The sequence below is a fragment of the Rhipicephalus microplus genome, chromosome 4 (genome assembly GCF_043290135.1).
Source record: "Rhipicephalus microplus isolate Deutch F79 chromosome 4, USDA_Rmic, whole genome shotgun sequence".
NCBI classification, from domain to species: domain Eukaryota; kingdom Metazoa; phylum Arthropoda; class Arachnida; order Ixodida; family Ixodidae; genus Rhipicephalus; species Rhipicephalus microplus.
This window is the reverse complement of record NC_134703.1, coordinates 21,137,577-21,163,787: the sequence shown is the minus strand read 5'-3', so window position 1 is coordinate 21,163,787 and position 26,211 is coordinate 21,137,577. Positions and strand designations below refer to the sequence as shown.

Genomic DNA, 26,211 nt, shown 5'->3' with positions numbered 1-26,211 from the left:
CATACCTCACGCGGGGCACGATCGAATTGCCGCAGCTGGACTTCATACTAGAACATCACGGCGACGCCGACGGCATTTCGCTTGGAATGCCGCTAATGTTGCTATAGAATAAAATATAGAGATGACAGCGAGGCATTGCACATAAATGACAGCCTGAATGTGTACGAACCTTGTGCTGAATGTGAGCCATATTGTGTGGCGACTGGTGCAATGCCCGGTTGTGCCCCTGGTGCTCCTGTTGCTGTTGCTGCTGCTGCCGCTGTTGTTGCTGCTGGTGGTGGTGCTGTTGAAGCTGGTGCAGTTGCTGCTGCGCGGCAGCGGCAGCGGCAGCCGCCACGGTGGCTGCCGCTTGCGACGAGAGCACCCCAGGGGGCAGCGCCTGGCTGGCCTGCAGTTGCAGGTTCTGCAGGCTCTGCTGCATCAGGCCCTGCTGGAGGAGACCCTGCGTCGGCCAGACCGTGAATTAGGAAAGGACTAATTTCTACTTGGTTACGAAACAGACACACACACATATATATATATATATATATATATATATATATATATATATATATATATATATATAGAGAGAGAGAGAGAGAGAGAGAGAGAGACCATGTGGCATAGTTTACTATCTTACACTAAGAGAGACAAGTCGAATCGTACAGACTGTCATTGCGCATTAAGAACGTTTAACCAAGAAGGCAACAGCAATGCTCATTTCCTTATGAAACTGTTAGATGGTGCAAAGGCTTCTCCCGCGTTCGTGAGGTAGTATTAACGTATAACGCGAGATAAATGCCAATTATGGGCACGTACCTGGTTCTGCAGAAAGAGTTGCGCTTGTACATTTGCTGGCAGCTGTCCTGGCTGCAAAAACACAAACTGGCCCATTTGATTCTGAAGATTTTGCTGATGCTGCTGGAGCTGCTGTTGTAGCTGCTGAAGGTCCTGGCTACTGACGGGAAGTCCAGGAAGACCTGAAGCCGTGGGCAACTGCGGTGGGTTTAAGAAACGTGTATCGTGGAATCCTTTTAAAATCGGACGCCAGTTCGACACGACGTATACACCACATGCATTATTAGGTGTTCGTGCACGTTCACGCAAGTCAATGCAAATTGAGCACGAATCCTCACCTTGCCAACGTGCTGCAACTGCTGAGCCAATCCAGCCTGCATTAAAAGGTTCGGCTGCTGGCCCTGAGCTCCAGCTACCATCAGCTGCGCAAATAAGGAGCCTCGTGAGTCGACCGTTGAGGAGAACGCGGGCGTGAGAGCGAACTTAAGCGTTCTTGTTGTCACAGTTTGCGCTCTAAAGAGCCGGGGCCATACATTACCTGGTTGAGCGAGAGCTGCCCAGCGGCGGCCGCCGCGGCCAGTGCCGCGGCCGCCGTGGTGGTCACGAGCGCGGACGGGGGCACGACGGGCGTCGGAGTCGAGGCCGCCGCCAGCATGTCAGCCATGGGTCCCGCTTGGGTCCCGTGGGTCCCGTTGGCCGCCGCCGACGACATCTTGCCGCCGCCCGGCGCCACCTTCGCTTCCAGCTGCTCGTCGTCCATCTCGTGGAAGAGGCCCGACCGCGCTGACTTCTTGATCTGTTGTTGCAAGAGGGAACAGTGCACGCGTGTATACAGGCGTAGCCAACTTGCGCACGCTCGACGCAAAATCCCACAAACAAACGAGCTGCGGGCGAGACACGATGATGTGCGTAGGAGTTAAGGTGGGGTGAGCGATGGTGTGGTTCTGATGTACACTTCAATACAGGCGACACTTACTTTTTTGCATTCTTTCACGCATACAAATATGCGCGACCGAGAATCGAACCCACGACCACGTAACCAGAAGAACAATGCAACGGCACCCTGCGACTGCAACTTCCCCGTCTAAAGGCTGTTTCACACGACATGAAAAGTAACGATTTTCAGTCTGCGAATTCGCTAGTAGCGCAAACAAACAAACAAAAAATAAACAGCTCAATCCCGCTGCAGCGGTCCGCGGCGAGCTACTAACATGTTGGAAAATTTTCGCTCTGATCGCAGCGGCGGAGCGATTTTCGGTCGGGACCTATCGAAATAGGGCCGGGTCGGCCAAGCTGTCGAAATTGCGTCGACGTGTTTGTTATGGTGCTGGCCACTCTTGCGCATTTTAAAATGGAATTTGAAAGTGTTCTTAAATCACGAAACACAAATGCTCTTCATTACCCGTTCATGGAAACTTAGTATCATAACGCACAGATTGTTACGTTACACTTGAAAAACAAATCTACAGTGTCTGCCACAAAAAAAAACGGTGGCAAGAAACGTTGCTCGCCGCTCCATTCGCACAGCGAAAATAACGGATCATTCTCGGTTCATGTGAAACAAAACTGCCATTAGGGACGGTTGCGAACAAAACTTGGAGCCAACGGAACGATTTTTTTCTCCTCTGCAATTGTGGCATGTGAAACAGCCTCGTTACGTTCAAGTGGCTTGAAGTTAATAGAATAATTTTAAATGGCAATGCTGTTCCCCCAAAGATTGACAACAGGCGATCATTTAGTGGAAATATTTGGTGTGTGTAGTAAAACTGGAAACAACAACAACAACAAAAAAGCGTGCAGCCTATATAGGACAAGACCGTGGCCTTCGCAGCATGGGGCCCGAGTTAAAATCGCGTATTTGCCGAAAAAAGTTTTTTTGTTTTATTCACAGTTGGACAGACAGATTGCTCGTCGCGTCGGCATAGAAATGGGCACGCATTTTGGCTCGCTCTGCACAGTTGAAAATTGTTAAACTCAACGGTTTTGAAGCTTGTATCTTTCCACATAGAGCAACAGCTTCGTTTCCTTTCTAGCTGAGCAATAAAAGCGCTATCTAGGTTTTTAGCGGTGGGCCAACAGCGACCACCGAAGGCGTGACAACGCGCGCAAGTAGGCGATGCGCCGGGGTGTCTTTCGAGCTCCTACATTGCGGTAAGAATGCAATCTAATCTCTCGAATTATCATCTCCCACTATAGGCTCCCATTAGACACGTACGTGCTACGAAAGGCGTCTTTAATTCACCCTCTGCGGCAGAAATCACACGAGTAACAAGACAGCGCAGCTGCACTGTTTGTCGCTGCTGTGGTGGCCGATGATGATGATGTTGAATTGTGGCTGAACCTTTTGTGAAGGGTGGGAAGCCTAAAACCACATAATCTTACGCAATTCCCACGGTGCGACGCCCGGTGTAGTTCTGTTTCTGTCCCGCAATATAGCCATACATGACACTTGTGTGTCAGTGGTTCTTTTTCAAAAAAGAAGGGTTCAAGCACTGAGTGCGGCTCTGTTGCAGAGCACTTGCTATAGCAACGATAAAAGCCCAGATTCGACACAGCCCCAGAAACTTGCTTTCTTTACTATATGTGAGCGATAGCTGCAACGGCAACGGCGGCGAACTACGCCATCAAACTCAACTGGTGTGAGCTCTTATATAAACGCTGTGCAAATGTGCGAAGTGAATTTCCTCCTATAAGCTCGTCCGACACATGAGCCGAATCGCTGAAACGAATGAATGCACAAAGCGAAAACATTTTTAGTTGTGTTTCGAACCACGCCCTGAAGCCTATAGTGCATTGCCACGGGGATAAACACCCACACTTTTCCGTATATAGAGTTTTGGAATTGGGAACACAATGAATTTGCGAGCTGCAAGCCTGAGCGTGCACGGAGCTCGAGCTATAGTATCGGGTTCGCGTGTTCGCGTAGGAGCAAAGCCAGAAAAATCGAAAGGTAAAGCGGGTGCCCAGGGGTTCTCGCGTCACCAGGGGGCCACCGTTTGACGCAAGAAAACTTTCAATGAATAGTTTTTTGAACGGTTGTTGATAACGTTGGAATAAAGGTACTCTCTAAGACGGCACGTAAGGACGACAGAGACGCTTCGTATACACCAAAAAAAAAAAAAAAATACGGATTGGCGAGTGTTTAATGCCACATGCGTGTTTCAGTGAAGCGGGATATAGGCATTTAGTTGATCCGTTTCTCCCGCTGAGTAACGCTGCCATAAAGAGCCTCGATGCGTGGCCCCCACCCACGGAGCGGAGAGAACGTGTATCAGGGCACCCTAAGCTTGAAACAGGGGCGCGATTCTCGTCATTTCTTACTTAGTGCACGTGTCCGATCGTCACCCCCGGAAAATCTTTTCAGGCCTGCGCCCAGCAATTTGACGTCATTTCCGGCCGGCCGACTCTCGGGGAAGCCGCAGCGGCAGCGAGCGCAGCGCGGGCGGCGGTGGTGACGGTTCGGCGGCGTGGTGTTGACGGTGTTTCACGTTTGTTGCTTTCCGTTGTTGTTTTGCGGCAATTTCGTTTCCGTGCGTGATGCTGGAGTGATGCGACAATGCCGAATAAGTGTTGTGTACCCGGATGCACCGGCAACTACAAAACAGGAAAGAAGATACAAGTGTTTTCCTTCCCTAAAGACGCCGACGCTCTCAAACAATGGCTACGCGCCATTCCTAGGAAGGACTTCGTGCCGACTTCGTGCACTAAGGTAAGAATTTCAGATGCTCCTGTTCTTAGCTTGTCGTTGCTTGTTCGGGTAGAAATCACCTATGATGGGAAATACTTGAGCGTGTGGCCGCCGGGCCTCGCGAAGCGCTGACGCCAGCAGCGTTCGCAGCAAGGATGGTCAGCTGCGCTTTGTTCACTAACAGTGCCGTGGTGTCGTCCATTCTTGCAAGCTCTCGGTGGAAGCGCTTCGTGGAGTGCGGTGACATCACGCTCCCGTGTTTCCTTTCATGTTGCTTGTACCGCTTAGCGCAGCGCTTTTATTTAGATGCTTGCGAAACGTAGGTAGACTTTGTTTTAGCTACACGGACTGTAAACGCGGTCATGCAAACGGGAGCGCATTTTTTTCTTTTGAGAAGTGGCGTCTCAGACGTTCTTGAAACGTTTTTGCAGGTGTGCGCGAATCATTTCGACGCTTCATGCATTGAGAAGACGACATCGTAGACGGATCCAAGGACAGGGAGAGTTATTGAAGTTGCACTCCCAGTACCACGGTTGCGTCCTGGATCTGTCCCAACGGTATTTTCCGGCTGTCCGTCCTACCTATCAGTACGAGACCAGAGCACGAGAGAAACCCCTGACGCCAAGAGGAGCCGACAAGAAGCCTCCCAACTCGCCCGTGCTGTAGAAAAGTCGCTGGCGTCATATGAAGCGGAGCAAAAACGAGACCGGTTTTCGTCCCTCGAAGAACTAAGGGCTCGCCTGCAAGGGGTGTCAGTGTCTCCAAAGTGGACTGTGATTCATAAAGAAGAGTGCTCCATGTTTTTGAACATTATCGACTATCGTGAACCTTGTTTGAATGCGTCATTGACCGTGTTTGCAAACCTTGAAGTCTTTGCCTGCTATCAAGGTTCACCAATCAAGAACCTTGGTAGCGCTGTTGTACCAGACTCAGTTCAAAAAGTAAGTTCCTTGTTGGAAATTTTGAACAACCTGTCGATGCTGTCTGAGGAGCGCTGCACTTATTGCCACCTGGCTCAAGCAATACATTCCCTTGTTTGAGCCTTGTTTCCAGTTTTGTATCTCTTTACAAGTTGTTAGCTTTTAAAGGTGCTGTACTTTTTTCTTTTTTTTAACTCGAACTGCCTCGGTGCCCACTGTAGCAGTTGTACAGTCCGTTTTGGTACCTAAGCTGTGTACACTTTCCTTGTGCACTCTGTGTACAGACATGTTGTGCACTGTGATTTGTTTTTTTCTTAGATTTTTGTTTGATTTTTTCCCTAGGACATGCACCTACCTGTGGCAGTACAATTACTTTTCTTTCTGTCATTTATCATGCTGTGGACCACAATTTAGTCACCAGTGTTCTTTTGTATTGTATTTTTTGGCAAGTGTTTGAACCTGATACCTTGTGTTGCTACTGCTACTATGATAAACGAATGGTATGTTTTGCTCTAACCTACAATTTAAATGAAAGTGTGCTTTTTCTGTTCCAAAGCTCGGGGATGTTTTTGCTGTTACAATCTGTTTTGTTTTCTGAGTTTTATGTGGCAAGATATTGTGTTTTGTACTTTTGGCATATTTTCAGCATTAAGGGCAACATCTTGTGTTGCCTGTCGTCTGCCTGGACCGAGAACAATGTGCACTGTGATATTTGTACAGACGGCGTCTGGCTGTGATAAATAAATACGCATTATTCCATTCACGATATTCATTATTTCTTGATACCTTGATAAGTTCCCCCGCAACGGTGGCTCAGTGGCTAAGGCGTAGCACTGCTGAGCACTAGGGCGCAGTTTCGATACCCGGCTGCGGCGGCCGCATTTCTGATGGAGGCGAAAAGCAAAAACGCCCGTGTGTACGAGACTTCGGCACACAATAAAGATTCCCAGGTAGTAAAACTTGATCCTGAGCTCTCCCCTACGGCGCGCTTCATCGCCTGCGTTGCGTCGGCGCGTTAAACCATACAATCAATGGATACCTTGATAAATCGTGCGGACATGGTGTGAAGGCACCTCGCCCGAGTCGGTAGGCGTGAAGGGCGCTCGCGGCTGGCGCAGCCACCCAGCGAAGGGCGGCCGGCCGGCCGGCGCGATGTGACGTCGTCGACGTCACGTCACGTGACGCGCAGGCCTGAAAAGCTTCCGGGGGTGACGGTCCGATTCGGCGGAGCGCGTCTATATAGTTGCCCAATAAAATGTCACACCGATCGTGACGTCATGGCGTTCGTGGACGCCCCAAACGCGCCAACTCATTCCCAGCGTAAAAAAGAAAAGGAAGTAGACGAAATTCACTGCAGCGGGACTCTTAAACAAACTTGAGAAGTCTGAACTTGCGAGTGAACGTGTTGAGAGGTTAGAAAAACGATGCGCGAATGCGTACCGACCTTCCAGGTCATAGCCTCCTATATTTCCCTTGCCTGCCGGATGAGCGCGAAACGCCCGTCATCTATGGCAGTGCTACCTACGTAGGGGTAAGGGTCTTCGTATTCGGCCTTTGAGATCGGCAATTTTGACGTTTGCTAGGTTCAGAGGCTACGCCTTGTATTGAAGGGGTTGCCATGCATGCTGAATGAGCGCAAAACGCCTGTCATCTATAACGGCGACATCTTACGTAGGGTTAAATATAATTACGTTTACGCCTCTTTAAAGCTTTTTTACGTTATTTTTGTTGCACACAAGCTCCAAAAACGTAAAAGCTTATTTGAAGACACCCCTACCTAAGTGGCGCCACGACCATATTTCCGACGACGGCCGCTTCCCAAGTGACCGCCGATAATCCGGCAGGCAAGGGAAATCTAGGAGGCCATGTCCGTGTGCGTCATGTGCGTCAGGCGGGCGGCCGCGTTAAACCTAATTCTAGGGCTACCATGATTACAATTCATGCAGGGCCTCCGAGATCTGCGTATAATTGAGGATCTCCGTGGGCAGCATTTCTTGCGAAAGTTGCGTGGCGTCAAAATGACCTTGCGGAAGAAAGACCGGAAACAGGCGGCGCGCTGCTCGCAGAGAGATCTAGCCAACCAGCGGAGGTTCGAAGGAAGTATACTCTATAGGCACTGTATTGGAAGTGAACATGCCTACTAAGTGGACACACCACGAGAATAGCTCCCCAGGAAAGGCGCCGTGCCGACACTACAAAGATAAGGGAAGGCTGCAACTATATATATATATATATATATATATATATATATATATATATATATATATATATATTTGAGGCGAAACTTCACGATTTCGCTTCACTCCAAGTACCAAAGAAGATTATGCGTGCAGCTCTTTTAATTTTATTTTTTCCCACGCAAAAAAATATTTTTTTGCAAGTCGTTAATGATCAGCAAGGAAACTGTAATATCGTTTGGCTCTAATCATACATACAGAAAAACCAATCTTGCAAGCGCTATTCCCTCGTTTTAGCAAACTCTTATTACAGATACCAACGTTGTGCATTTACGCACGTCTATTTAAGTATAGGGAGTGTAACCTACTCATGAATTGCATGCAGATCTGTTGGTGTGCGCAAACATTAAAATAAAAAAAAGAAGGACATGAAATGAGGCTATAAGGTGCAAGTGCGCGCGCTCGAAATTACAACGAGCCTCCGCCGAGAAAAAGAAAAGACTGCATCAGGCCTCGGTGAATTCCGATAGAAGAATTACCGCGAGCAGGTGGTACATGGCAAAGCATGGCTGCACGTGAAACAGCAAAATTACCTTTCGATGCAGCATCGCAGCCAATTAAGGAGGCTTCAAAGGCTCGTGCCAGATGCAGGGCGGTGCACGAGTAGAGAGCCACGTTTGGGTTAACAACCGCTTTCCAAAACAAACCCGACTGGGCCACTAATCTCTCGGGAGCAGCCTTCCCGAACGCAAGAAGCTGGAGCAACGCGAAACACACAGCGTCACACTGAATCATTGTTGCTTGCAAAAGTGTTTGCTCCCCGCAAATGCCACGGTAATTGACTCCTTCGTCTCTTCTATTTTCGCTTCGGTTTATCCAAGCCAAAGCGGTGACACGGGATTTGCGTCGCAGGGCGCATTCGAAATTGAGCTCGCCGCGTATAGCTGTCGGTGCGAGTTCCATCCATGTAAGGATGATGTGGCCTGGTTTCAAGCATTTCAATCTGGCCTACTCTGACATGTAATTATCGCGTGGAATGTTCCCAGAGAAGGGGGGCAGCGTTTCAGAAACGCCGCTAAAGCGAAAGAATAAAAAAAAAATCGTCGTCCGTGAGCAGCGCCCGCTTTATGCGGACGAAGAATATGTATTACGCCTAAAGCTATCGAAAAAAATAAATAAATAAAACTTGACGGGTTAATGAAAAACGGAAATATAGCTGGACGGGTTTGGAAGAAGAAAATATTTGCGCAACTTGAAGCCGAGAAGTGTTTTGTAGCGAAAGTGGGGCCACATTGTTTGCCTCATTTATCCCACAATAGCAGATGCGCACATATGCGCGCCAGAGCGCGGGTGAAGGCCTGCGGTGTGTATATGATAACCGGATGGGTAATGAGAATGCAGACGGGCCGCGAATGACGTTGCCGGAATGGAAAATTCCAAAACCGATTTAGCTACAAGTTGGCTCGTTTGAAACAATGTGCATACACCGCGGGAATCGCCGGGCGGTGATTTCCCATTTCTGGCCTGTCATTTGAATGCGGAGCAGTGAACTTTTATGAAACAATGAAATCCGGCAGTCATAAAAAAAATGTGCATATTTGGTTAGCACTGCCGCAGATGGACGGCAGGTTTTATTGGAGCACTTCGTCGGTGGTTTCACTCGGTTTATTTCCCCCATAACCCATGTAGCTATACAAATCTTCCTTCCAATACGTCATTTAAGGGAAATGCTGCGTTCGTGTAATGGCGACGCAGCAGCGGCGCGTTAGGTGATTTGAGAAGTCAGTATACTTATGCATATACGCTCGTGTATTTAAAGAGAAACTGAAACAATTTAAAGAAATAAACACTTTGTACAGTTGTACGTGTGGAAATCCCTGTATGATTACTAGGCCCGCCGTTATTAACGCGATAGCGTTAAAAATCTCGAGTCGCACAAAATCCGCCGCTGGCGTTGACCCCATTGGTTATGAGCGAAAAACCGTCTGTGCGTCTGTGACTGAAAAATCAAGTTACCAATATAGCCACGGGAGGCCGCTACTAGTCCACGCGTGCGCACGCGATCACACGGACAAAGCCGCGCATTCGAAGAAAGAAAGTGCTCAAGGTCACGAGGCGCGGTAGTTTCTTTGCCCTGCCACGCCTCCCTGCTTATCTTCCAACGCTTTCGTCTGGACGAGAGAAGAGATAATGCAATTGCAGCATGCGACAAACCTTTGTAACTCCACTCGCCCTGGATGGATTCTTAAAATTTTTGCGGCATTGAATTCGTGAGGCAATAAGCTCTTCTAGTGAATTCATTTTATGGTTACTTGAAAAAGTGTTTCAGGGCCCCTTTAACGCATTTTGTTCGACAGGTGTCACGACGAAAATAAGCCCATTCGGCGATAATAGCGCACGCAGGTCCAATCTATTGTATGCGTGTTTTTGTGCGTGCGTGTGTATGTAACAAAACATATGAATAAGTATGCAATTAGCGGTTGAAGGGTGCACAAGGGGCCGGATTTCGCTATCGCGTTCAACTCTTAAAGGCGAAGCGTAAGGGTCTCCCAATTTTTTATATAGTGCACGTCGTCGAACAAAGAGGGAGCCAACCTTATGACAAGGGAGAGTATATTCGTCACCTTGCTGAAATCACCCCTGCCACAGTGGAGATGTAACAATTGCTTTGTTTAAATTCCCAACACAACACTATGTGAAGACCAGGGCTCTGAAAATTTCGACCACTTTGGTTTATTGAGATGCAGCAAAATTTAAACGCATGTGAATCTATAGCTTTTCACCCCCATCGAAATTCGGCCGCCGCGGCCGGGATTAGGTGCTGCGACTTTGGGGTCTAGAGTTTCTGTATATGCTAAGTTTAAGAAGCGTATTCGGCAACTCTATACGGGCCAGCAGTCGTGCGTTATAACCATATAGACCACCGCGGCGGGTAGCCAAGCCTCTTTACGATTGTTAAGTTTTAGGCTTTCACGATGACATGTACGCCTGTGAAAGCGTTGGTTCCAACGAGATTCTTCGATTTATGGCTTCTCACCACAGCTTCGAATATAGTGCAACAAATCGCAGAAATACCACGAATCAAAATACCACCCTTCGAGGACAAATGCGCCTTTATATATCCGAGATACCGCGAATAAATGTCGTCTGAGGCCGGTTGCACGCAACACGTCCATGTCTTTTCTCATTCTACTGCGTTGTAAGCCGGCAGACCGCAGTCGCCATTGACGGAGGCGCGTCCTCTTCATAGCCGTCTTCCTCACGGCCAGCTCAATTCACCTATATCCTTGAATGCGCTTCTTTGCTCGCCCTCTTCTTATCTCTCTCATTTCAGTGCGCGATACGTGCAGCACACGGGCACGGAGAGGTGGAGATGGGGGCATATTTGCCCCCATTGCGGCGTCTTTATCGCCGTCGGTGCGCACGCGATAAGCAGGAAGTACAACCAGGAACGGGGGTTACATCAGTGGCCTCTGTAGGGCACTATGACGACGCGCCTATTATTTAGTCTTTATATAAAAGCTTTCGCCGCAAAAGCTGTACCAGCAATTTGGGTGTGTAGGTGGGGGTGGGGGGTCTTGTTTGCAATCATGAACTTGGAGCAGCGCAGCAGCAAGAGCGGCAACAAAAGTGCCATTAAATTTCAATATATAATAGCATGAGCCATGTAGATAAGTTTAGATGGATATCGGAAACTTAGAACAACGATGGATATCGGAAACTTAGAACAACGGCATAACAGAACTTGCTTTCGGGGTGGTATGGGGAAAGGTTCAACGTCCCCCCCCCCCCCCCAACTACGCTTGTGCCTATCGACTTTTTCCCCCTACAGTAACTGAACCACCAAAAGTGATAAGAAAAAACAAAACAAGGAAAGATTCAGAAACTAAATGAATAATTTATTTTATGTTATTTTGATACATCGGAAAGTAAAGGGTTTCAAACTTGGCGCAAGGTTCAGGCTTCAGGCACTAACGATTCCATTTTGCCGCGAGCAGTATACGAGGCATTTTGGTACGAAATAAGTAAAGTAACGTAAGATACACGGCATTCTCTCATACTTCTTGCTCATTTGCATAGTGAGGGCCTCTGCACTGACAACGTGGTGTGGCGTGGCACTTGGTGCAATGTGGCACTTGAAAATATAGTGGCCTAGATGGCCGCGCCTATGGTTCACGTTCTACGTGACGCCAGCAGATGAAAGGGTTGTTCACACTGGCCACAATGACCATAAATAGCGCCGGCTAACACTTTTAGCGCCGGAGAACGTACGTACAAAAAAAAAGTGAACTGGGAGAAATACAGCGCTATCAGCGTAGCACAATAGAATACAATGTCGCAGGCTCAAGGCGGAAGAAGTGCACTCTGCTTCCGTTGGCTGGAAGTTATTTCCGTGAACTGCATTCCCTTTTCTGTATTATCAACATTTCTTAAAATGACAGCTGATTTCCCCGTGTGTTTCCTCGCTTCATTGTCTGGTGGTCTTCACAAGCATCTTAGAAGGCACTGGGCTCGGGCTACTTGGTACTCATCCGTAACTTTTGTAAGCTCTAAAGGCACGACTTGCCCTGTATCCTACGCTCGTCTTACGCACGTGCCTAGTTGTAGCGCTTGCAAAAGTTATGGATAACAAGTAAGACATAAAGCATTTTGGTTCCTGTTATTATTAACGAAATAAGTGAGGGGAAACGACGAGCGTGACACTTGGCGAGGGGTAGCTGGAATTTCGACGGCGTAATCGCAGTGTACATAGCTTGCAGAGTCTTCGTGACAGCAAGGAACCACGTGGGAAGAACGAGAAGCGACGTCAAATTAACGATTCTATCGCGCAGCGACGCAGCCATAAATTTGGGTGGGGCGGCGAGTACAGACCTTCCCCGTCCCTCTATACCCCAAAATTTTCGATTACACGTGTGTTTATATACAAGATCACTCACAAATGCACGTACGAACATAATGTAAAAGCAACATCCCCCAACCCTGGAGAGAAAAAAGTTTCTGGCTATGCTACAGCTGTCGCGCACCGTATGCCCTTTCTCTTCAAAAGCTTTAGTGAAAAATGTTCGACTTGTTGAAGCCTTGAAGGCCGCGCAAACTTGCGCAGCAGCTCGCTCACGAAAAAATTACCATATTTCTTGTAGGTCAGAGGCCGTGTCACTGCTCGACATGGTTGTTCCCCCCCATGCATGGTTTCATACCTTCAGTGAGACTTTAATGAAATTATCAACTGTAAAACAGGACATCAATTCCAGGCAACTTACATAATAAAACAAACAATGGTGCTACTCTGGAATACGGCAAATGCAACGAAAAAAAAAACGCACTATGAGTAGTCGGTATACACTCACGAGATTGAGGGCTTTCTCGGAGTCCATACTGTCTTCATCCTGACCCAGGTCGCCCGTGTCTTGACTAGTTGCACTGTCTTGTGTGTCGTTCGAGAGGTCACCGTTCATCCCTGGATCTGCGAAAGAAAAATAGAGCAGAAGAGCGTTACAAAAAGAGTACCTGCATAACTACTGGTTGGCACAAACAGGTCCACGCTTTCCAGAGCATATTTTCATCGGGCAAACAAGCCACCGTAACCACTTCTAAGCATGCATTCTTAATGCGATATTATTTTCTATGCACGTTCGAAGAAAGCGCGCGAACGCGCACCCAAACGCGCACCCAAACACACACACACACACACACACACACACACACACACACACACACACACACACACACACACACACACGCCAGTTGCCGACTGGATCAAGGCTGGATGGACTACGGTCACCGCTTCAAATAAACATTTCCTCGAGTGTTGCTATCACCAGGCGCACTCAACGCTTTTGACCCTCTTCACCACCACCTGATTTCACCATGTGGGGGAGAAAATCTTGAAAAGCTGCGCAGTTTTGCATGCGTATATATGCACCCCCGTATGAAAAAAAAAAAACACGCGAATATGCATAAAGATGGTCACCCCCCCCCCCTCCTGCTCTTACTAAAAAAAAGAAGTATATATTCTTGCTACAGCCCTGTTATACAGTAACTTGCTATAAGATTAGAAATATTACGCAAGAAATCGGAAATTCGCACTTCTTGAGGAGTCACCACCCCGCAAGCCTTTGATGATGATGAACACATAAAAAGGAAAAAAATAACACCAGGCATAAGAAAGAAAGAGTTACGGAGAGAGAGAGAGAGAGAGAGATGCGCGGAAAAGCAGGGAAGCGAACGAGACGCACGTCCGGTTTGCTACCCTGCACTGGGAGATAGAGATAAAGGGATGTAAAGGGATGGAAGAAGAGAGGGGACAAAGATGTATACACGAAATCACGAGCACGTTTGGGAAAATCAAAGACAACGAAAAAAAAACTTCAAACATAAATGGTCGAGAATTCCAACCGTCTATGCAAACACGTCTATACAAGCCGCACCGCGGCCCGCACGCCTGACGCATGCCGCGGCGCGGTGCCAGAAGGGCAGCCTTTAAAACAAACAAACAAAATATTACAAATAAATCGCGAGCTTGGCATAGGCAGAGCGTTACAAGCGAAACACGTGGCAGTGATGCAGCTGGCGCTGCATCGTTTTTAGGCTCCGTGACAATCGAGATAAGAACGAAAATGCCACAGATAAGGCACCGTGAGCGCCGGAAACAAACGAGTCGTCGGCGGGACAGAAAATCCACGCACGAACAGCACAGCGAACAGTACATACGGAAGATGGCAGAAAGAGGAGGAGAGACTGGTCCCACGCGGCGCATCTCGAAACCACACGTGCTCTGTTCCGGAAAGAGAACCACGAAGCACCCGGAAGACGAACGTCACAGGAGGGGAGGGGGGTCTCATTAAAATTAGAGCTCGTGCCAAGTTTTTCTTTCTTTTTTTCGCAGAATGCAGGCTTTCAATTTCACTGTCATGTTTTTTTTTTATATTCTTCTTTCTGCATCTTTCTCCGTCCTCGGCTACAAGCATGACGAAGAGGCGACGCGTACAAGTGGTGCCGGGCATGGCTTGGCGCACGCACCACCCCTTGCCCTCTCCCGTATGCATCAAGCGCGATGTACCGCACGTGTGGTGCATGCATGCATGCATGCAAGTCGCAACGCGCATTTATAACGCGACTGTCATGGGGTAAGCGTTCGCGCCACATGTGCCGGCGACTCGCGTATACATGTACCGTTCCGCGAACGATGCACGGCGGATTGGAACTGTGCAGTGTGCTCTCTCGTTGAAAGATAGGGAACAATTTTTGCGCACATTCGAATAAGAAAGAATATCAAATCAGGGCGTATAGTTCGCTTACAGTGAGTAATTTTGACGTGGCCGTCACTTGTTCACATAATGCGGCAGTTCTACCGCTCGAAAGAAGCCACAAGCAAAGCATTGATTGATTTGTGGGGTTTAACGTCCCAAAACCACCATATGATTATGAGAGACGCCGTAGTGGAGGACTCCGGAAATTTTGACCACCTGGGGTTCTTTAACGTGCACCCAAATCTGAGCACACGGGCCTACGACATTTCCGCCTCCATCGGAAATGCAGCCGCCGCAGCCGGGATTTGAACCCGCGACGTGCGGGTCAGCAGCCGAGTACCTTAGCCACTAGACCACCGCGGCGGGGCCACAAGCAAAGCACATGCCGGCCGAGTGGCGCATGACAACGGTGTCTAAACTTACTCCGCACAAATTATTTATAGAGACTAAACTTATGCGCGACTAAGGGCGTTTATGCAAGCTCGTACGACACGCGAGCTTTGGCGCTTATGAATAAAAAAAACGACGCGTTACAAGTCGTATATCATTTCGTTGTTTCCCGTCTTCGTCAAGGTAGCACATTTTCCGCTTTACCCCGACCTCCCAAAGCATTAGTACAGGAAGCTTCAACGTTGTTAAGCGAAATGTTGAGGCTTATTGACAGTGTCAAGCAATTGCATATTAGAAGTGATAACAGACCAGCGGTTACCAGGGTTACCCATAGCACACGGTGTAAGAAAAATTGTTCTTACACCATGCCCATACGCGTAGATTCCGGTCACAGTACGATTAGAAGAGTGAACATTCTTTGCGGGCTATGCGAAGTTAGTACAGCGCCATTGGAAGGTACTGTACTGACCGCAGTGTGCATACAACACAGCCTGCAAGACAGGCGGCAAGCTGCACTGAGTTCCGGCCTATAGATGTTTGTTTGCCTCTTCTACTGATGGCAGCTTCAATACTAGGCAGTCAGGTAAGCCACCATGTTGCAGCACCAGTACAGTGGGAATCTGTGATATAAATGACATCACTTTAGTGTTATGAGAACATCACGCCTGTTCTGCCGATATTCAGGTACAGCGGCCAATGATGCATAGGCTGCATCTCAATCACAATGATGCAGGTTACCCAAAGCAGTGAATATGCCGCGTCTACGTCATAATAGCCACCATATTGTAGTACCGGCGCGTTAGGAAGATGAGCCCATGACGTCATGTGAAAGCTATTCATAATAATTTTCGCCCGACAAATCGTGCGTGAAGAGAAGTACTGCGCTGCAGTCATAGAAATTCGCGACTTGAAACTCCAAATCTCACGCGATTTTATTTTTTTATTTTATTTATACTAGTACCTCCAGCGCCACGAGGGCGTTATTGCAGGGGTGGGGGGAATCCAGAGAAAATATATATCTAATAGCAAAATATATGCAAATTCACATACCAGCTATGAAAGCTCCTGATACTTAATAGGCTGCTTCACGGTGTTTTGTCCCAAAGCGTCTCAAGCTATTAGAGAGGGCTTAGTAGAAAGCACCTGATAATTTCGATTACTTGGGCTTCTTTCACGTGCATTAACATCACATACTACATTTCGCCTCTGTCACAGAACGAGCGCTAAAAAAAAGAGCGCGCCGCCAAATTCTTGCGACAACGGGCGGGAGAAACGCCGCGAGGTCAAAAAAGAAAAAAAAAGAAAACAAACATCCAAGGCTCCCCGGGCGCGCGCTCTCCTCGCGGAAGCGTGGCGTCGCAGACGAACCTCCTCACCCCGCATCGGCGGCCCAGCAAGCCCGCGATTTTTCTAGAACGAACGGGGCGTGGTCAAACCGAGTTGAATCATCCTCCCGGGAGTGCAGTCGAACCGTCTCGCACCTCTCCCCAGCTTTCGCTGCGTATCGCGCCGACGAAATGACGAGAACCGTCTGGAATGTCGCGCGCAAGGTATTTAACCGAGCAGCCGAGATGAAAGATCAGGAGGAGACGGAAGTGAGCGCCAGAGCGCGTAGGGATTCCGCCGTGTAGTCGGCGAAGGTTTTGGTCCGTAGGGACGAAGCCGGAGATGAAGAGGATTTCCACCTGAGGGGTGACGACTCGAGCTACAGGCAAGAGTGTGTGTTTACCGCTATTGAGCGAAGGCACGTGGCAACAGCTGCGTGTGTGAAGCCGACGTGTTTCCGGCGAAGAAGTTGAAGTTTGAAGAGTGGCCAATTGAAGACGGGAGGTTTCCTGGAAGAGAAACTTCGAGGGCTGCGGAACGACAACAACGCTGGACTTTGAGTGAGTGATTCTCGGAAGAATATCATCTAGACTTTGGTTCGAAGAACTTTGGACTGAATAGGTTTTCTATCTCTCTAGTCTTTAAGTGTCTTGGTTGTTCAATGCATGCGACTGCATTGTAGTGCGTATTGTTGTCCGTGTCCGTTGTTCCAAGTGTGGCTGATTGTACTGTGTAGTACGTTGATTGATTGGTTTGATTGGTGACATATTGTATGCAACTATTGTGGAGTGTGCATTTTTGTGTATTGTTTTCGATCTGCCATTATTGAGAATATAATTTGTTTGTTTATCAACTCTCGGCTCTGACTTGTTCTTTGGGCCACAGCCGGCGTCCGCTGGCGCGCCAAAACGGACCACTTCTAAATTGTCCACGCTTTCGTGGTGCGGTTCGGGGGGCCGATACTTCGGCCCTTGGAATTAGCCCGGCGATCGCCTCCCTAATTAACGGGACCAGTGTGACAGCCTCCATCAAAATGCTACCGCCACGGCGAGGTCTGAACCACTATGCGAGTTGTCACACTAACATATATATGTGACAGTTTTAATCGTAGTGGCGAGCCCCGCCGCGGTGACCAAGTGGTTAAAGTACTCGGCTGCTGATCCGCGGGTCACGGGATCGAATCCCGGCTGTGGCGGCTGCAATTTCGATGAAGGCGAAAATGTTGTAGGCCCGTGTGCTCAGATTTGGGTGGACGTTGAAGAACCCCAGGCCCCAGGCGGTCGGAATTTCCGGAGCCCTTCACTATACGGCGTCTCTAATAACTATATGGTGGTTTTGGGACGTTAAACCCCACATGTCACTCAATCTATCGTAGTGGTGAAAATAAAAACACCATGCATGTACGGAACGCGCAGTGGAGTCACAGCGAAAGCTAGAAGAGCGGCCTTTCAAAGCATTTTATAAACACTATTTGAACAACTGTTACAACCACACCCAGTACGCCATAAATAATCATAAATTTCGTGTAGTAGGCCAGCATTCACAATGCCATCCTTCGTAATTCTTTGGAGAAACGTGGTAACCGCTACACACTTGTTAAATATTTTGTGCAATTTTTTTTTAATATTTTGTGCAACCGAGCGTGACCCGTGTTCTGATCTCATAACAGCTTTCGCTGTAAAAAAAGACATCGCGGAGAAGGCGAGAATTCAACGATGCAGACGCCCCCTTTGAAACGCAATGGGCAAACAGCTACAGAGGCAGAACTAAAATTGCCTTGACATACTCGATGTGTCAGTTTCGGTGACACGTCTGTCCAGTCCCGGTGTAAGCGACACAGTAAGGCCACTATCTGCACAGAAGGCCGCACCGAGCGGGCAACTGAACGGCTATTCATTGAATACAAAAAAAAACAAAAACAAAAAAACACGCTACCCAACGGGGCCAGTGCCGCGAACTCGCAGTGATGCAGCTGAACAAACCGTAAAGCTTTTTATAAACGTCGATACTGTCACGTAAGCGCATCTGCGAATCGAATGTACCAAAATCAGGCAGGAAACTATAAACATATCACACTGCCATCGACGAATGCCGTGCACAAGGAGCTTGGAGAACGCATCGAGTGATCTTTTGATATGCTCAAGTGTACGCTTGGTTATCTGCTTACTAATCGCGCACATGAATATTCGCCGCAAAACAGGATGCACACAGAGGGTCGACGCACGCGCACAGCCACATACGTGCACCGTTTATTCGGAATGTCCAGGCAACAGCTTAAGCCAAGATGGTAAAATCACCGGCCAGTTTCCGCTCCGAGCAAATTACAGAGGAAAGCAACATACTCAACCTCATGCAAACTCTATGACAGCATGAGTCAAATGGATGAAAAGGGGCAGGTTAAAGACCTGGTATCTCTCTCTCTTTCTCACTCACAGAAAGAGAGAAAGGGAGAGACCCGTCTCTTTCTCTCTGTGAGTGAGAGAGAAAGAGAGAGAACAATCATGCTGTATGCTGCTTCCATAAATTGCTTTCTCAATTTATCGCTATCTACAGTAAAAACGAAATCCTCCCACGGACATTCTTTGTTTTATTTTTTTATTTCTCTTTACTTTGGAAAGAGGAAAGGGTGGGGGTATCGAATGCGCGCAAAATAAGCGCTATCTACAACGCAGTGCCAGCTACAGATACACCTGTTTTCAAAGTGCCACAGCTTCGCTTGTGTCCTTCAAAATGAAATGCACGCATATTGTCAGTCAACTTCGCGGGTCAATCCAAACTTTTAGATATATCCAAAGAGATAACTAACGCACACATGATGCACAATTTCCCCGTCACACCACAGGCATGGCCCGTAATCGCACTGAGGACAATGACCCTCTAAAATTACACTAGAAGTATGTAGGGTTGCCTTACCGTAGAGCTAGCAACTGCTTTTTATTATAAAGCACGGTGTTTTAATCAATTTTTGGTCTTTACAGGGGATAGGAGCACGTCCAGTAAGACTGGGGGAAAAAGCGAGTGCAATTCACGCATCGGGCTAGGAACTGTTATAACAGGTGAAATTTATCCCGAGAAAAACGAATACTATTTGAAGCGATGAGTTGCTCCCTTACAACATGTATATTTACTCTAACTTATTGTAAAACAGCTGCCATATTTCATCACGCTACAGTTCGATGGCCGGAAAGACACCTTTTGATGGATATAGAAGGCTAGAGGCTCGCGTACTCGTATGAAATAACATCAGCCGAACAAATTTACTAATATGTGAGTTCGAAAAGCACAATATGATTGCGCCGTTGTGGAGGGCTCCAGAAATTTCGACCACCCAGCTTTGTTAACGCGCAATGACGACAGTCAACATAAACGGACCCTTAGCGTTTCGTCACGACCCCTGCTGCGACCGGTGGTCAAAGTTATCCGGAGCCTCCAAATACGGGGGCGTCAAACTTTCCAAGTTACTATTATCATCATTATTAGGAGGTTGTGACAAATGATTTGATATTTCGCTTGCACAGGTAAAGATGCCTGGAGAAGCGGGAAATTAACGACCCACCTACAGGAAAGCGCGGGAGAGGACATTTGGCAGACAGGTATATAATAGTACGGGTCGAATGCCCGCGTGGCTAACCCCAGCGCGTGTTTTTCCAAGACGCCGAAACACCAACGGAGGTTCTTAGAAAAAAAAACATATGCTAAAACACCGCTGCGCGTAAAAAGGCGCACGTAAATAATCATACGAAGAAGTAAAAAAAAAACAGAAGGTACACATCGAGAGGGGAAGCGCGAGCGATTCGGCCAAAGGACGGTCTCATTTCTCGCCCCCAAGATGTTCCGTCGTTTTGCAAAAGGCCCATTGTGCGAACGCCCTCTCTGCCGGCTTCCATCTCCTCCTCGGCGACATCCGCATCATTTTCCGCTTCTTGTTCCCCTCCTCGCATTCACCGCGCCGACTCGGAGCGTGCCCTTAGCTCTCTCTCTCCCTTCGTTGCGTCTCGGCTCACTCGAAAGCCTGCTCCGACATGCACAACCTCGTGCTCCACGAGCGACCCCCCTCATTTCCTCTCCACGTAGGAAAGTAGTAGTAGGCGAAGGCGGCTGGATAACGGCCGCCGAGCAAGAGAAAGGAGGTACGCGACCAACGACAAGCAACGCCAAGCGCAGCACGACACATACAGCCCCGCGCTTTCTTTCTCCTCTAAAAAAAAAAGGCTCCAGCTGCGCAAGCCGCCACGCAATGTCAAAGAAAAGCTCGCGACTGTTGCGCTTGCTATTCCGGTTGGCAACGCAAACGTCTTGGCCAGCGTAGTGACAGAGCGTGCTACGCGCAGCACGAATTCCTACAACCAAATGACGCAATGAACGTCGTCGTCGGGAAGGCACTTTTCCTTCTGCTCCCTCCATTCAGTCCCGCGTTCTCCCCGTATGCCGTCTCTCTCCCATCCGCGCTTTCACTCTAGGCTTCCCTTACCTCCTTATTCCTTCTGCTTTCTCCCGCACACGAAGCAAGAATAAGGACGCACAACGGGAGTAGAGAAACATGCTAAGCCTGTCCGGCTTTCGTTTCTCTGGCGTTGCTTTCATTTCGGCCCCCCTTTTAGGATCTCTATTTCGTTCTTTCTTGTTACATCCTGCCAGCCTCATCCTCTAAGAGCCGCCACCAATACAGCCATACGTACCGCGTACAAGGCGAATATACGGCAACGCCCCCCCCCCCCTCACAAACACACACTGGCCGAACTCAAATTGTTTACTCATGCTTTCCACCTGGCACACCCAAGAGAGGAATCTATATGCGTGCACGTTGTAGCTGCCGATCGAGGCAGCTTTATGGCACGTTGCTGCGTCCTTTACGGCGCTATTACGCGTTCCGTCCCGAACGCTTAGGAGTGTCGATATGAATTTTTAAAGGCCGATAGCTCGCCTCGTCCTCCTCGTCCGCTGGCTTCCTCCTTTTTATGGCAGCCTATGGGTTCCATATATATCCACTCGCTTGGCTAGCGACTTGCCCATATACACGGATTGTGCTATATGCATATGCAGCGTTATGAGAATGCATTCGAATGCAAGGCGCTCGCATTACCAGGAGGTCTAGCAAGGTACACAGACGCCAGCAATCGCGGCACGATTCAGAAGCAAAAAAAAAAAAACAGGGCGATCGAAAGGAGACAAAGGAAGATATAAAAAAATGAAAGAGCACAACCCAGAGGACGAGGAGGATATGCGGCTGAAATTCTAGGGCAGGCTTTGCAGCCAGCTTCTCAAGCATGCCTCGAGAAATAGGACGGTAAATTTTAAGACGATGAAAAAAGAAAGAAAAAAGAATAGCAAAAAACTCGATAGGAAGAGGAGGATGCACGGCGAGAGATCCGAGCTGCCGTCGCTAGTTCAGACGAACGATTTGCGCCTCATTGTGCGGTGTGCGTGAATGCACCTGCCTGGAAAAGCTTCTTGCGCATAGCTCGCCGGATGCAGGTTCGCGCGTCTCTCTAAACCGCGTAGCGAGGCCATAAAGGCGGCATCGATGTACTGCGAGCGCCGAAGGCATGGCCAGAAGCCGATAGGCGTGTTTTCCGAAAATTCTCGTGCGAAGGGGCTATGCCATGCATTGTTGCTGAACCCGCTGCAGAGATCAACTGTGCACCAACCACCATTGGGCTCATTGTTGGAAGCTTACTCTTTACGATTATTCAGTAAAATTGCGCGACATGCTGCTTATTGGTATTTCAGGCAACTCGCATGACATGGACTCAAAGCAGGCTATCTAAGATTACGTCGAACATCCCCCCCCCCCCCCACACACACACACATACACACCATCGAATGGCTCCTATGAACCACATGCGTTGTCTAGAAAAAAATCATTGCAGTTCGAAGAAGAAAAAAAAAATTGCCCGCAGCTTCCCTCGGGGGAACACTGAGGAGGATGCGGAGCATATAATTGGTTAACGGGGTGTTAAAGTGCGACTTACTTGGGTCGATGGCTAAATTGGTTAACGTGGTTGTGAAATGGGGTGTTAAATTGCGACTTACTTGGGTCGATGGCTAAATTGGTTAACGTGGTTGTAGGAGGGGGTGTTAAATGAGTGAACACGTACACACGTATGTGAAAGGGCGGCGCTGGTCGAAGGGACGTCGATCATTGTGTTTGTGGATTCGTTGGAATTCATTTCCCCGCGACCTTGGACGTCGACGCGCCGTACAAACCAACCGACGAGCGGCAACTGAGCGAGCGAGCGCCGACCTTGAGTATATATACAGCGCGACGGCGCATGCACTGTCAGCTGTTGAATGTTCTCGAAGCGCGACGGCGCATGCGCGTCCACTGGAGAATCAGGAGAATTGTAGATGTCGAACGCGGTGTGTAGAGGAGGAAAGGTGCACAGATGGTGGAGGAGTGAAGCGCGCGCAGTGTGTAGAGGAGGAAGGGATGCACAGATGGTGGAAGAAGGAGGAGGAAGCTTGCGGACGGCGCCGCACTACAAGCCTCGAGTATTAGATGCCCCGCATCTAAAAATGAACAGCAAGTCGTTGGCTTGTCCCGGAAACTTCCGTAAAAGAAATTGACGTGTCGGTTGCTGGCCTCACTTGCCTGCAACGGCGAAGGAAACGTCGAAGCATTGCACGTATAGACGATTTTACGTAAGACATATGATTTCCGCCACTTCTGATTTTCTGTACTGAAACGCCGAATGCCACAATCCAACCGTCTTCATCCGCCTGAGTCTGTTCGTTCATTTAGCTGATAAAGATACACTGCCGCAAGGAGACACGGAAATTCATCCGTAAAATAGTGCATATTCGCACTCGCACCTTCGCCAATTGTGCGCTAACAGGGGCCGCATATGCGTCCGTTAGAAAGACATTCAGACGCAGCCTGGTAAAACCAACGGGCCCGAGCAGCCGTTAGCCGGAAAGAGCACAACGGCGGCGTATATACGGAGGTCGCAGCATTAGGGCTTCCGAAAAGCGGGCGCATACGTTTATTACGCGCCGCAATCTGGCGATACCGCACTTAGGCGCCCGCCATGGCTGCAGCTTCATCGGAAGATGCGGATGGGCCACGAGCTCGGATTCGCGATGCTTTTATCCGCGTCGCCCCGACTCGTCACCATTATGCGACGACCAGACGTCGCGGGCCGTAATCCGATTACGCAATAGACGCGCGGGGCTTCGCTGGAAGCATACAGAGCGCGTGCGTGTGTGCCTGACGTGTATACACATACGTCTCGAGCGCTGCATGCCGGCGCATTACAGCCCCCAAACAGGCCGAGACGGGGCGACAGCTCCTTTGACGCGTGCTTCGTTCATGCTCCAGATGCAGGCGTGAATACAGAGAAGCTTTGCCCGTGTGTGCGGACTGCGGTTGCGCTGAGAACCCGCTGATCGGCTCGGTTTTCTTTTTCTTCGGCGGATCGTTTACCCAGCTTCCCCTTTGCCGAACCCCAAAAGCAGCTCTACATCCGATGCTCATAAGGGCTTCCTGTATGGGTAGCTCTTCTGCGGTGCTCCGCTACCCGGAAGAAACGCCGAGGAAAATTCGATTTTCTTAACCCGAGCTGGCTGAAAGGATTGACAAATAGGCACGAGTGGCAAAGTGGAGAGGGCCGCGAGTATTTTGCCTCGGCGTTGCGCCCGAACTATCGAAAGACGCTGCATGCAAGAGGACGACGTTCAGCGCGCTGGCAACAGCGTGCCAACAGACGCTAAAGCCGCTTCCGACTGCGATAATCATCCGCTATAGGTTTAAAGCACGAGATGACGTGCATAGACGCGGAAGCCGGGGTGATAGTTGAAGCATGGTGACAGTAGATGTGTATAAAAGACGGGAAGAGAAACGTGTTAGAGATGCTCCACATGCTTCACACGCATGTCGTTCCAACACTCGTCGCAGTGTAGCGAACAACGGTACATCCGAGTCGCGGTCCGATGCACAAACACCTAAAGGCTCCACACTTGGCAATCACAATTCGCACATCAACGACGCAACCACGAAATGTAGGGACAGTTTGCAATAATCTGCGAGGCGGCTTTCCTGTAAGGTTTGTTTTTCAACCAAATACTCTCGTTCACAGGCTGCTTTTCTCGCTCATTGTGTTGTACATATTTAGCGTGATCGATATGTCAAGTACTTGTACTATACAGCCATGACTTATAAAAAGACGCAGCGATTAGCGTAAATGTTGCGTAAACAAATGTTGAACTTGCAATAGTCGAAAACGCTCGAATAAAAAGAACTATTGGGACAGCATGGGCTCCTAAAAGATTCACGAAATAATACATCGCGTAAAATATAGCAGAAACGCTTGTGCCACGTGATACAACGCACGATGTATTAATATGTTCTAAGGAAGTGGGTCAACGAAAATCCCAATTCACCAACTAACAAAAAAAAAACTTAAATGTTCCTGCGCCGAGGAGTAGCCGCTGCGCCAACTATGACGTCAACGTCCCCATTCGTGCTGATTTTGAAGTCACCTACAAAGAGTGTCAATAAAAACAAATAAAATGTATATGCCATTATAGTACTATTACAATATAAATCAGATTTATGTGTGAATATTGTTCCGCTGTTTCACGGCACTCGTTTACAAGAGCGGGACATACAATCGGGAAAGAAAATCACAGCATATCTACGGAGTGAATGATGATGAGGGGGGTGAAGCGCCCGTCCCTGTGTCGGACAGAGGCACGGACGGACGGATCGACAGAAGCACGGACGCACAGAAGTATGGACGCACAAACGGACGGACGCACGGATGGACGGATGAAGTACGGACGGACAGAAGCACGGACGGACAGATGGAAGCATGGACGGACCGACAGACGGCCGGACTCACTGATAGACGGAAGCAGAGACGGATAGATGTACGGACTAATGAACGAACGGACGGATGATTCGCCCCACTCATCAATATTCACTCCGTTGATATGCTGTGAAAACCACTAACGTCATCTTGTTATTTTATTCCCAAGGACATATACACACAACGCCAGCTATTGAGCAAGCCATAATCTAGGGGTGGCTACAGATTACATACGGAGAAGGGCCTAAGGAGCTTTGTCACACACACAAAAAAAAAGTTTCTCCTATCAAGGGGGGAAAAAAAGCAATCCGGGACAAACGTTTCAAGTCGCGAAAAATATGACAGTAGATAATCGTTTGATATCTGCTCACGCTACAACGATAACATTGTTTCTGAGAGGGGCGCATGAAGTTGACGCGAGTAAGCGCAGAACAGTCACCCTTCGGTAATTAGTTTTTGGGTACATAGGAGAGTTGGATAATAAAATCGGTTCGGCAATACTTCATCGCTGATGAGAACCAAACACGGAGTACAGGAAAGCAGCGACTGCATCAGTGGGTCGCACAAATGCGGTCGTTAAGAGCAGACGGGCTTCCATAATTTCCCGTTCCAGGAGAAACACATGGGCTATTTAGGGGAAGCTCAACGAAACGCCTTCTGGGCAATCGTTTCGTCGTAAGCCGGCACAAAAATAGATCAGTAGTCCATGTGATAAATGAACTGTCTGATGAAGCAAGAATTATGGACGATGAGAGACCTTTCATGGAAAAATACAACATGGTCCTGATGACGTGGTGATTAGATAGCAACTATACTCACGATCGAAAGTAATCGTTATAGAACTGGTTAGTTGCGCTAAGGACTTATAGTGACGAT

The 26,211-nt window shown here is 48.6% G+C and overlaps 1 protein-coding gene and 1 long non-coding RNA gene across 5 annotated transcripts in view; one reads left to right on the top strand and one right to left on the bottom strand.

Moving 5' to 3' along the window:
* Nucleotides 1-26,211, bottom strand: part of LOC119171546 (uncharacterized) — a 671,663-nt gene that overhangs the window by 10,011 nt on the left and 635,441 nt on the right. For all 4 annotated transcript variants that reach the window (XM_075892259.1, XM_075892255.1, XM_075892256.1 and 1 more), the window contains 5 exons: nucleotides 12,911-13,026; nucleotides 1,316-1,573; nucleotides 1,116-1,199; nucleotides 799-975; nucleotides 170-442 (listed from right to left, as the gene is read on the bottom strand). In XM_075892259.1, coding sequence (XP_075748374.1) covers nucleotides 170-442; nucleotides 799-975; nucleotides 1,116-1,199; nucleotides 1,316-1,573; nucleotides 12,911-13,018 — 900 coding nt within the window. In that variant the 5' untranslated portion in view covers nucleotides 13,019-13,026. The remainder of the gene's footprint in view (nucleotides 1-169; nucleotides 443-798; nucleotides 976-1,115; nucleotides 1,200-1,315; nucleotides 1,574-12,910; nucleotides 13,027-26,211) is intronic.
* On the top strand, nucleotides 4,132-6,153 carry LOC142814186 (uncharacterized). The gene is made up of 2 exons (XR_012894838.1): nucleotides 4,132-4,486; nucleotides 4,897-6,153. It is a non-coding gene; the product is annotated as an uncharacterized LOC142814186 (long non-coding RNA).